The 12589-nt window shown below is 40.7% G+C and overlaps 2 protein-coding genes across 2 annotated transcripts in view; one reads left to right on the forward strand and one right to left on the reverse strand.

Moving 5' to 3' along the window:
* The window catches only part of tshr (thyroid stimulating hormone receptor), a gene marked incomplete at its 5' end in the record, with an annotated part of 35826 nt that extends 28494 nt beyond the window's left edge, over positions 1–7332 (reverse strand). Inside the window, one exon of the mRNA XM_079996609.1 lies at positions 7160–7332. Coding sequence (XP_079852735.1) covers positions 7160–7332 — 173 coding nt within the window. The remainder of the gene's footprint in view (positions 1–7159) is intronic.
* A 4785-nt stretch (positions 7333–12117) lies between these two features.
* The window catches only part of cep128 (centrosomal protein 128), a 106305-nt gene continuing 105833 nt past the window's right edge, over positions 12118–12589 (forward strand). Inside the window, exon 1 of the mRNA XM_079996610.1 lies at positions 12118–12353. Coding sequence (XP_079852736.1) covers positions 12177–12353 — 177 coding nt within the window. The 5' untranslated portion in view covers positions 12118–12176. The remainder of the gene's footprint in view (positions 12354–12589) is intronic.

Below are 12589 nucleotides of genomic sequence, written 5' to 3' on the forward strand. Positions count from 1 at the left end.
TATGAAAATATAGTATAGTCAAATCTAAGTAGGAAAAACAAAGAGGAAATAACCCTGGCCAGGGGAATTGGCTAAATATAAAATGATATGAATAAAGATGAAAAAGATGAAAGTAAAGTGAAAAAGAGATAAAAGTTAAAAGCCTAAAGTAAGATCGAAAAGATGAAAAGTGAAGTAAAAAGAGTTACAAGTTAAAAGCTTAAAAGATGAAATATAAAGTTTGAGGAAAAAATGGGGAAAAGCAGGGCTGAACCAGCCTAGGAGAATGAGTGCACATTGAACATGCATGCTGAAAGAATCTGATTAAAAAGAAAATTTGTTAAAAGTTTGGCCAAAGTGAAAATTTACAAGTCTGGCCAAAGTGAAAATCTTGATGAAATTAGAAAAGTATAAATAAGTCGACGTTAAAGTATAAAGTTAAGCGCTGTTGAAGTTTTTGGAGAATCAGATGTGCTGGACAGACATATCTTTTTCCTTTTGGTGTGTGAGTGTGCCTGTGTGTGTGTGTGAGTGTGCCGCGGCTAAAGAGGTGTGAAGAGATTTGTGTATTGTTCGTGTATATGTATAAATGATATATAGAATATATGGGTTACTAAATAGGTATACATATGTGGTGAGCAGTTGAATAATACATAAAGAGAAACATTTCTTGCCCCTTTAGTGATAAATATATATGAGCCTGTTTACGGACTTTGTAAAGCTGATAATAAAGATTACGAGCCTTTCTTTAAGGACGTTTGATAAATATATATGAGCCTTTTTCTTTAAGGACATTTGATAAATATATATGACCCTTTTTCTTTCAAGGACGTTTTGTACATTTGATAAAGGATATGAACCTTCACAGGACTTTATATATTTGATAACAAAATTTGCCTTCTTGAGAGAAGGACTAGAGTCACCAGAAACAGTCTGCCTACACATGCATGTACACATTAAATAGAAGGAAAAGCTGGGTTTTGGATGCAAGAGAAGAGGTTTTGTGTTGGCTGCTGAGTGAAAGGAACCAGCTTTGATTTATGACTCTGTGCGTGACTGCATTGGGCTGGGCTGTTCCGACGGGGAGCTAAAACAGGATGTCCGCTCGCTGACGACCAGTGCAAACTGGAAGTTGTGCCTAAATTTAAGAGGTGGAGCAAGGGGTGGTGCTTCATACAGAGTGAAACTTAGTCGACTCCCCCTGACAAGAGGGGCTGAGAAGAAGCCCCCTCCTCTCTCTCTCCTTTCTTAGTGTGATAGAAGAAAATAAATAAATAAATGAATATTAAAATAAAATTAATTATGATAAATAAAAATTAAATTAAATTAAATAGGAAAATAGAACAAAAATAATTTATTAGAGGTGATATTAGATTGACTAATGTACTCTTTAGATTAAAAAAAATATTTTAAAAAAATATTTCAAATGCGTGAGAAATAAAAAGCTGATCATGTATGTCTCATTGAATTGTATTATAGTATGTATAAGAATTTAGAGTGGTCTTAAGACACTGAACTCTTGTGTTGTTCTTTTTGTTTTTTCTTTCTTCCTCTCTTTTACTTTGCTGAGTGAAAGCTGGGGGAAAGACAGAGAAGATGGAATGTGTCTGAATTGGATCATCCAAGGGGCAGATGACAAGACATCTGGCAGTTCTTCACAGACACCGGATTGAGTGCTGTGAATATTGGTTTCATTATCTGATTAAGGTTTACCTTGATTGAGGCTGTTGTGAGAGTGAACATTGATGGACATTTTGATAATTTAAGATAAATGAGTATGATCAGATGTATCAGATCATGAACAAGTGAAGTTGCTTTCATAAGTAGGAAGCTACTGGTCCCCTTTGGGGTTGGTAAATTCAGTTGTTTTTGGTTGAGTGTGATTACACTGTGCTTTATAAATAATTTTTAAATAAATCAATTCCATTTACAATAAAAGACATGGATACAAAAATTACAAAAGTAATCACCCCTGTTGATCTAGTACGAAAGAATAATCCCTTTATTAAAGATATTGCAAAAATATCAGGAAAATGGAGCAAGCGGTGGCCTGACATTGAACAACCGTGGCCAGCTGAAGGAACTCTTAACCCGGATGTGATTAAAACAATGCAGGTGCTTGTGTCCACATATAAAGTAAATCAAAAGAAAGGAAAAAGAGGAAAGAGACGCACAGAGAAAAGACAAACAGAATTTGGCATTCTGCAGCTGTTCGTAAAGGAGGGACAGACATGGTTCGAAGCTTCAAAAGAAAAAAGAGAACAAAGTAGACAAGAAATAAAGAAAAATGAAAAGGAGGCAGAAAAATTGATGGAGAAGATTACCGAACCCTTCTCACATACAGCATCTGTAAAGAAGCCCCCGCCTTATGAGAAGGAGGTGAAGTTCACTGATGTTTATCCCCAGCTCCCAGTGATGACAACGGAGGGCAACTATCTCTTCAAAGATGAGGATGAGCAAATAATAGAGATGGGCAAAGCTACAACAACGATAAAGATGTATCTGAGCTCCAACAGTACCAAGAGAAGGAACCGTTTGGGAAGCAGACAACAAGTCAGAAGCCTGGAAATAGGAGAAGAGAGTGTGAGTGACTCAGACAAAGCTATTGGAGGATACGACCCAGCAGTCAGACGGATGTGGGCTAAAGCGGAGGAAAAAGGAGCATGACTGGAAGGAACAGGACCAGGAGACTCTCAGAAAACTCAACCAAATACAGTTGGTGGATAAGAAGAATGAGGAGAAGAAGGCCAAAGAGAAGGTTTATAGTTGCGCAGAACAGAGGGTATTGTAGGTAGATAATGCACTGCGGCACCCCCGAATGGGAGCAGCCAAAGGAGAAGATTCATGGTGGTGGAATGAGGAAGTAAAGGAGCAGCTATGAAGATAAACACTGATGATTATCTTGATAAAGAGCATGACATTGAGAAAAGTGTGCCACATGTGACTTTAATGGTGGCTGAAGGATTTGAGCAAAAGCATATAGGAGAAAGGATGGAAGAACCTACAGTATTGTCAAGAAAAAGTAGTTTATATCGGTCAAACAATAACCCATTGACACAGAAGCATCATGCTCAGATAAGGAAATTGTTGCATGCAAAGATGAAGCCAGAGGAAAAAGCTCTAGCTAAGTGTCCAGCACACAAAATGGACATGTCAAAGGTTATTCAAGGTAACAAATCAGCGGATGAGGCTGCAAAAGCAGTTAAAGGAGCAAACAAAGCAAAAACAAAAACGTTCTTCTGGGCACCCATGAAGTGGACTTGGAAAATAAAATCACCCTCAGAGATGTGATCTTGATTCAAGAAGCGGCTTTAGCCATAGATAAACAATTATGGTTGGACCGAGGGGCCACACAAGAGTCTACTTATCTTTGGAGAAATCATGAAGGACTGATGGTAGCACCCCAAACCTACTAGGTCTGATGATTCAGGAAGCACATGGGTTAGCCCATGTTGCAAGGGGGGAGATAAGGAGAAAAATCACGAAAGAGTAGGGTTTTTGGGCACCGTACTTGCTTGAGCAAATTGATTATGTCATAAGCAGATGTACAATCCGTCTTAAAAACAATGTTCGGAGGGGTGTGAAGAGTCCACCCGGTCACATTCCAACTCCGACAGGTCCCATGCGTGAGTTGGTTGTGTATTTTGTTGACATGATAAGACCAGTAGGAGGTAAAAGATACATGTTAGTCGTCGTGGATAGATTTTCATGGGGGACTGAACCATGTCCAACCAAGCGTAAAGATGCTCAGCCAGTTGACAAGCCAAGTTCTTGTGTCGTGAGGTCATAAGCAGGTGGGGACTTCCAGATCGCATTTCTTCAGATAATGGGAAAGAGTTTGTGGATAAAACAGTCAAATTAATTCTGCAAAAATTGGGAATTAAACAATGTCTAGGAGCTGTTTATCATCCACAAAGCCAAGATGTTTGTGAAAAAATAAATGGTGTGCTGAAAAATCGCATTGTTAAAATCTGTCAGCATACAGGTCTGAATTGGGTAGAGGTGTGTAGTGAGGTGCTAACACTAGTAGAGAAATATCCATTCTAAATATCTGATTCCGTCATAGACTCAATACTATTTTTGACTGAGAAAATGCATGGACAAAGGGGGAAAAGGAAAATGTTCATCATATATTGGAATAATGTTAAAGTGTAATGCAAAAGTGAAATTATTATAGTGTATTTGATGTGTGTGCAAGATACTGGCTGGTGAATTTTCCTTTCAGGACCAGTCAGAGGGTGGCTGTGTCCGGATATCCTAAGTTGCATCCAGCAGAGAATCCATCCGGCTCGGTTCTCTCCCAGATGTCCTATTATTTTACTCAAGTCAGCGTCAGTGGTCACTCCTTCTTCATCAACACATCAAATTCATCAAGAACTACAAGGACAAAGCAGCCCTGGTCTATTTTGGGATTTTTTTCTCCAATATTTTTATCGGAGGCGGCGATGGGCCAATTCTCCGTGCTTTTCGGACGGTCTTTGCCCAGGAATGTGATTGCATAAAGGGCGGGGTGGGGTGGGCTGGGGTGTACTGTGTCACACAGTGCTGAAACACTGATTGACGGGTGATTTCAGTGATGGACGGTCTAATCATAGGGTATTCCTTTCCATTTTCGTTTTCCTTTCCATTTATCCTTTATTTATGGAGGTCTTTTTCTATTGAGACCAGGACCTGTTCACATATGTACAGTATAATACAGTACAGATACTGGTGTGATGATTAATAGCGATTAAGACTCAAAGTAATCCAAAAGGGAGCAAAAGACGACAATATATGAACATTCCCAAGAGACACCAAAACAATACAGTTGAAGTGAATCTCAATAATCAATGGAAACAAATGTAACAAATTTCGCAAATCAAAGAGTTTTATGTGTTGGTCTCTTGTTGCACGTGGTTCCAGCACCATGGAGTCTAGTAACTAAAAGGGCCTTTTTTCTAATTCAGAGACAAATTCTCTCGATCACCATAACATAGCCGGTGGGTATTTGGGCTTAAATTTAAAAGAACACAGGAATAATTTGGAGGTCGGTCAGTTATGCCGATGCAGGGACCTGCAGAGACTCAAGGATACAATGAAGTTTAATTGCAAAATCTGCTTATATATATACAGTATTTACAGACTTCAAGGATGGACAAATTTGCTGTCATATCTTATATATCCCATATCCTCAATACAGACTGATAATTCATATATTATATCATATTTTTGGTCAGGGAGAAAAACATGCTTTTGGTGTCATTTCCCTTATTTAGTTCTACCCCTCCATGCCCCTTGGTGTGAATGGACCTCCAGGAATCAAGCCTGGACTCTATAAACCCCCAAAACCAAGCGAGCCTTTTATTTCTTTATTTTCTTTTATTCTTATTGCTTCTTCTTTACACCACCCCTGATTTTAATAAGTATCAGGAAATGTGTTTTAAGTAGCTCTGGCTTTTCGCATGGAGAGGGTCCAGGGTGACTTTCGAGTGTGCAGCAGAACAGTTCGACTTTTTCGCGGGGGGGGGGGGGGGGGGGGGGGGGTTGCAGATGGCATTTAATCTAAATCAGGATTAAAATAATCCTATTTAAATTTATCCAGAATTAAAAAAAAGGCCTTTCTGAGATGTTGCTAAATTTAAAATCGATTAGTTCTAGACTGGGAAGTCCTAGACTGAGCCGATGAAGGACTAGTCGGCTCCTTCTGTCTGGTCTTGGTGCTGGTCTTAGTCCAGATCGACCTGGTCCACCTGGAGGCCACGCCCATTAATCCAAAGGTAAACCTGCCTCTGGCCAGGCTTCATTTAAGCCTTCACTTAGACCTAGATTTGCTCTAATCCTCCTTCTGGAAATTAAAATTTTCAAACCAAAACTAGGGCAAGTCTGAGACTACTTTAAAGCATGACTGAGAAAGGCCATTTCAGTGAGTCCAGATTTAACGTGTGATTTGGTCTACGACCGTGGTGGCAGTGGATTCTCGGTCTTGTGTACATTTTACCCAAATACGCCAGCATATGAGGAAATGTCATTTCCACTAACGATCTGCTACTAGGAACCTGAAAGAAGGGAATCTAAAATCATCATATCATATATCCTATCTGTTGCCAGTATCGTTAATCCCCATGGACCTGCAAAACGACAGGTGTATGAGGTCCATTATTATTAAAGACAAGATAAAATGTTTGGATCACGACAATTTCCCAGATTCATGTGTTATTCTTCCTAAATTCCCGTTTCTGTACAAATGGGTGCAAGAGGGTAAATGCAGATCAGGTTGTGTGATCTTTCTGTCCATCCTATCTATCTATCTATCTATCTATCTATCTATCTATCTATCTATCTATCAATCTATCTATCTATCTATCTATCTATCTATCTATCTATCTATCTATCTATCTATCTATCTATCTATCTATCTATCTATCTATCTATCTATCTATCTATCTATCTATCTTTCTATCTATCTATCTATCTATCTATCTATCTATCTATCTATCTATCTATCTATCTATCTATCTATCTATCTATCTATCTATCTATCTATCTATCTATCTTTCTTTCTTTCTATCTATCTATCTATCTATCTATCTATCTATCTATCTATCTATCTATCTATCTATCTATCTATCTATCTATCTATCTATCTTTCTATCTATCTATCTATCTATCTATCTATCTTTCTATCTATCTATCTATCTATCTATCTATCTATCTATCTATCTATCTATCTATCTATCTATCTATCTATCTATCTATCTATCTATCTATCTATCTATCTATCTATCTATCTATCTATCTATCTATCTATCTATCTATCTATCTATCTATCTATCTATCTATCTATCTATCTCCTACTATAAGACTTCTGTGATAGGAATAAGTTTAAATTGATGAATTGTGATGAAGCTCCGGGGAGTCTCAGCTTAAAGTTCAATTCACCACTATATTTAAATAAAACAATATCTTTAATTACATGTTGCCACTTTAACTTTCATGATGATAATTTTTTATTATTTTTATTTGTATGGTGATTATGATTATGATTATTATTATTGTGATCCCGCCAAAATTGTCCCACGCACAGCTTCTCTGACACTTTTTGACGTGGAAAGGTTCCTCCACAAAGTCCATGCTGAATGACGAGCGCACCTTCTCACACACGCTCACATGCAGTTTCGCATCTTATGTGTGCGCTACTCACAGCGTCTCGGTGCTCGCAGGGAAGGTCGGCAGAGTGTCGATGTCGAAGCAGGAGATGGTGAAGCTCTTCCACTCGGAGCATTCACACACGGGGGGACAGGAGTCGGGGTCCGCCAAGGTGTCGTCAGGTACGAAGGAGACGAGGATGAACAGCACGCACCTTACCACTTGCATACTGTGTTGGTTTGTGCCAGTTTACAAAAAAAAAGTGATTCTATTGTCTAAGCTTTTTTAATATGTTTTTCTTTAATTTAATTGAGAAAATGGTTCACTACACAGGAGCTCAGTGTGTCCTACTGGTCCCCATCCGCTTTGAGTTCGCTGTGAGTGGGATGCTGCGTAGGAGCTTGCTGCAGCTTTTGGATCCGGAGGTGGTCTTCTTTCTGAGGGGTGGGTACACTTCTGAAGTTCCGAGACACTCTTGTGTTGGAGAGGAGAATTGCTTTTATTTTTTCATTTATTTATTTATTTATCTATCTATCTATTTATTTATTTATTTTTGTTTTTGTTATTTTTGTTTTGTATTTACTTCAAGTGTGTTCAAAATAAGTGTGTTTATTTTGTATACTGTGATATTTTGTCAACCACAACGTTGAGTAAAACCTGGCAGGCGGATGTTTCATGACAAATACGTTTACTAGTTTATGATTATGATTATTCTAGTTGTTATTATAATAATAATAATAATAATAATAATAATAATAATAATAATAATAATAATAATAATAATAATAATAATAAAAACAACAACAACAACAACAACAACAATGATAATAATAATCATCAGAATAATAATAATAATGATAACAATAATAATAAATAATTATAATACTAATAACAATAATTATAATAATAATATTGTTATTATTATTATTATTATTAGTAGTAGTAGTAGTATTAGTAGAAGTAGTAGTAGTAGTATCAGTAGTAGAAGTAGTAGTAGTAGTTCTGTTATTATTACTAGTGTTATTATATTAGAAGTTTTGTTGTTATTACTATTATTATCAATAATAATAATGATAATAATGATAATAATAATAATAATAATAATAATAATAATAATAATAATAATAATGATAATAATAATACTTTTTTTCCCCCCAATAATCTAGCCACTGGGGAGCACAAGCCAGTGTATCATCAGTGCCGGTGCCAAGCCCGGATGAATAGAGAGGGTTGCGTCAGGAAGGGCATCCGGCATAAAAACCATGCCAAATCAAAAATGCGGACAACAAATCTGATTTCCATACCGGATCGGTCAAGCCCGGGTTAACAATGACCGAAACTGGTGCCATTAGCCAACAGGGTGCCAGCGGAAATTGTGCTACTGTCGGCCAAAGAAGAAGGAGAAGAGGGGGAGGCATATCCGGAGACAGCAGGAGAGGAAGAAGGGTAGGAGAGTAGAGTTGAGAGTAGGAACTTTGGACGTTGGCACTATGAAGGGTAAAGAGAGAGCTAGCTGACATGATGGAGAGAAGGAAGGTAGATGTACTATGTACAAGAGACCAGGTGGAAGGGGAGGAAGGCCAGGAGTATCGGAGCAGGGTACAAACTGTTCTACCATGGAGTGGATGACAGGAGAAATGGGGTTCCCTATCTCTAGTCTTGAAGGAAGAATGTGTCAAGAATGTTTTGGAGGAGACGAGAGTGTCGGACAGAGTGATGAGCACGAAGGTGGAAACTGATGAGGTGATAATGAATGTGGTCAGTGCATATGCTCCCCAAGTTGGGTGTGAGATGGACGAGAAAGAAGAATTCTTTATTGAGTTGGATGTAGTGGTGGAGAGCGTCCCCAAAGGAGAGAGAGTGGTCGTTGGAGCAGATCTCAATGAGCATGTCGGCGAAGGGATCAGAGACATAGGTGACGAGAAGGTGATGGGTAGGTATGGTGTCAAGGAGAGGAATGTGGAAGGACAGGTGGTGGTGGATTTCGCCAAAAGGATGGAATTGGCTGTTGTGAATATGTATTTCAAGAAGAGGGAGGAACACAGGGTGACATACAAGAGTGGAGGAAGGTGCACACAGGTGGACTACATCTTATGCAGGAGGTGCAATCTGAAAGAGATTAGTGACTGCAAAGTGGTGGCATCGTATGGTGGTCTTTAGGATGACTCTGGAGGCCAAGAAGAGGAAGAGAGTGAAAGAAGAGCCAAAGATAAAATGGTGGAAGTAGAAAAAGGAGTGTTGCATGCAATTTAGGGAAGAGGTAAGGCAGGCAATAGGTGGGAATGAACGGTTACTTCAGAAGCAAACTGCAGAAGTGGTGAGGAAGACGGCCCAGAAGGTACTCGGTGTATCATGCGGGAAGAGGAAGGAAGACAAGGACTCTTGGTGGTGGAATGAGGAAGTACAGGAGAGCATAGAGCAGAAGAGGTTGGCGATGAAGAAATGGGATACTCAGAGACGAAGAAAGTAGACAGGAGTACAAGCTGATGCGACGCAAGGCGGAAGAGAGAAGTGGCAAAGGAAAAGGAAAAGGCATACGACGAGTTGTATGAGAGGTTGGACATTCAGGAAGGAGAAAGGGACTTGTACCGATTGGCAAGACAAAGGGACCAAGCTGGGAAGGATGTACAGCAGTTTAGGGTGATGAAGGATAATGATGGGAATGTGCTGACTAGTGAGGAGAGTGTGTTGAGAAGGTGGAAGGAGTACTTTGAGGAGTTGATGAATGAAGAAAATGAGGGAGAGAAGAGTGGATGATGTGGGGATAGTGAATCAAGAAGTACAGCAAATTAGCAAGGATGAGGTAAGAACAGCATTGAAGAAGATGAAGAGTGGAAAGGCATTTGGTCCAGATGACATACCTGGGGAAGCATGGAAATGTTTAGGTGTGATGGCTGTGCCGTTCCTAACAAGACTGTTTAACACCATCCTGGAAACGGAGAGGATGCCGGAGGAGTGGAGAAGAAGTGTACTGGTACCTATCTTCAAGAATAAGGGATAGGTACAGAGCTGTAGTAACTCCAGGGAAATAAAGTTGATCAGCCACAGCATGAAGCTATGGGAAAGGCTAGTGGAGGCTAGGTTAAGAGGAGAGGTGGGGGTCAGCGAGCAGCAGTATGGGTTCATGCCAGAAAAGAGTACTACAGATGCAATGTTTGCTTTAAGAATGCTGATTGAAAAGTATAGGGAAGGCCAGAGGGAGTTGCACTGTGTCTTTGTGGATGTAGAGAAAGCATATGATAGGGTACCGAGAGAGGGAGTGTGGTATTGCATGAGGAAGTCGGGGGTGACAGAGAAGTATGTATCAGTGGTACAGGATATATATGAGGGCAGTCAGACAGTAGTAAGGTGTGCAGTAGGCGTGGCGAAGGCATTCAAAGTGGAGGTAGGATTGCATCAAGGATCAACTCTAAGCCCTTTCTTGTTTGCAATGGTGATGGACAGGTTAACAGATGAAATCAGGCAGGAGTCTCCGTGGACTATGAGGTTCGCGGATGACATGTGATCTGTAGCGAGAGTAGGGAGCAGGTTGAGGGGAGCCTGGAGAAGTGGAGGCATGCATTAGAGAGAAGAGGAATGAAAGTCAGCCTGAATGAGAGGGAGGGTGGCAAAAAGCTCAGAATGCAGGGAGTGGAGGTGGAGAAGGCGGATGAGTTCAAGTACTTGGGGTCAACCATCCAAAGCAGCAGAGAGTGCGGGAGAGAGGTGAAGAAGAGAGTACAGGCAGTGTGGAGAAGAGTGTCCGGAGTGATCTGTGACAAAAGGGTTCCAGCAAGAGTGAAGGGGAAGCTCTACAGGACGGTAGTGAGACCAGCTATGTTGTACGGTTTAGAGGCGGTGGCACTGACAAAAAGGCAGGTGGCTGAACTGGAGGTGGCAGAGCTGAGGATGTTGAGATTTTCATTGGGAGTGACAAGGATGGACAGGATGAAGAATGAGTACATTAGAGGGACAGCTCAGGTTGGACAGTCGGAGGTAGATGAACTGCTGTGGCGACCCCTAACGGGAGAAGCCGATAGAAGAAGGAGATTTTCTTTTTCCAACATCATCGTCTGACCAGCGATGGACACTTATCACCTGGTCCCCGGGCGCGTCCACGTATGCTGCCCACTGCTCCTGGCTGTGGCCCCGGAGGAAGGACAAGCCAGGATGGGTCAAATGCAGAGGAACCATTTTACCAGCCACCATCCAAAGCATGTGCATGTGTGTGTGTGTGTGTGTTGTGTGACCAATAAAGACTGTTTCTTCTTCTTCTTCTTCTAGAATGCAAAAAAACTCATGGAGTTTTAATCTATTATAAACTTTTTTGTCTTTTATTTTCTAATTTGTTCTTTTTTTCTTTTCTACTTTTCTTTTTTTTCCCTGTAAAGCGGCAGTATTGTCGCAAAGAATCCGACCCCTGGACAATGTGGTTTTTAGTAGGACACTTCCCATGTTACCGCACCTCAGTAGAACAACATTAACCAGCAGCCCTCTTAAACGGAGGTATGTGATGTCTTCCTGTTCGAAGGCGTAATATTATTATAACTATAATAACTATTATAACAATTATTATTCTTATTATTATTATTGTTGTTATGAGTATTGTTATTATTATAGTTTCTTTCCCTTTCTGATCTTTTCTCATTCTTTCCTCGCTTTTTTCAGTCGAGCGGCATGAGCGGCGCAAAAGACCGCCTCTGGACAATGTCGTTTTTCTGGCGACTAAGCCTCCATATGACTGCAGCTTTAGAACTATATTTCCCAGCATGCTCCTCGGGGTGTGTTTACTTCCTGTTCGAAGGCGGTTTGTTCAAGTTGCCATAGCAGAGGAAGCCGAGTCGCTCCAACTTGTTGCAACCACGTACGAAGTGAAAAAAGCGGCATAAAAAAGGCATAAATGTGGAATTAGCCGCGTGGGACTGATAAAGAATGACTTGTGCTCGGGTGCAGGCGGTAATGCGCGGTTATCTCGCTTCAAAGGTAAGCTAGCATACCGCTAGCTAAACCGAGCTGGTCACCGTTAGCGGCAACAGCGGTTGTTTCCGCCGTCCCGTCCACTCCCTCCCTCCCTCTACTCCTGGTCAGAAACCATGGATTCGTCCAGCGAGTCGGACTCGTACGGCCGGCGGAGGGGAAGCAGGCAGCGGGGGCGGGACCCCCTTCGCGGCAGAGCCGGTCGCCGAGCGGAGCCGTTTAGCACCAGCGGGAGTGAAGCCGGCGCCCCGGGCTTCACGGAGAAGATGAGCACTCTGGCCAGCACTTTACAGGTAGAGCACCAGGCAGGGGGGGGGGTTGGAGGTCCTTCAAAAAATATATTATATTATATATTCATTCCAAGACCTTTGAAACTCTTCATCTATGGGGCTTATTGTCAACACAGACATGTCTGATTTATCAATGTATTTGTTTTTGTTTATTTTTTCTTGTCTAAATAAGTCAAGTTATTCTGCATCAGTCAATATTCTGATATTAGGCATCCATAAACCTACTTATCTAATATACT

The sequence above is a fragment of the Zeus faber genome, assembly GCF_960531495.2.
Source record: "Zeus faber genome assembly, chromosome: 2".
NCBI lineage: Eukaryota > Metazoa > Chordata > Actinopteri > Zeiformes > Zeidae > Zeus > Zeus faber.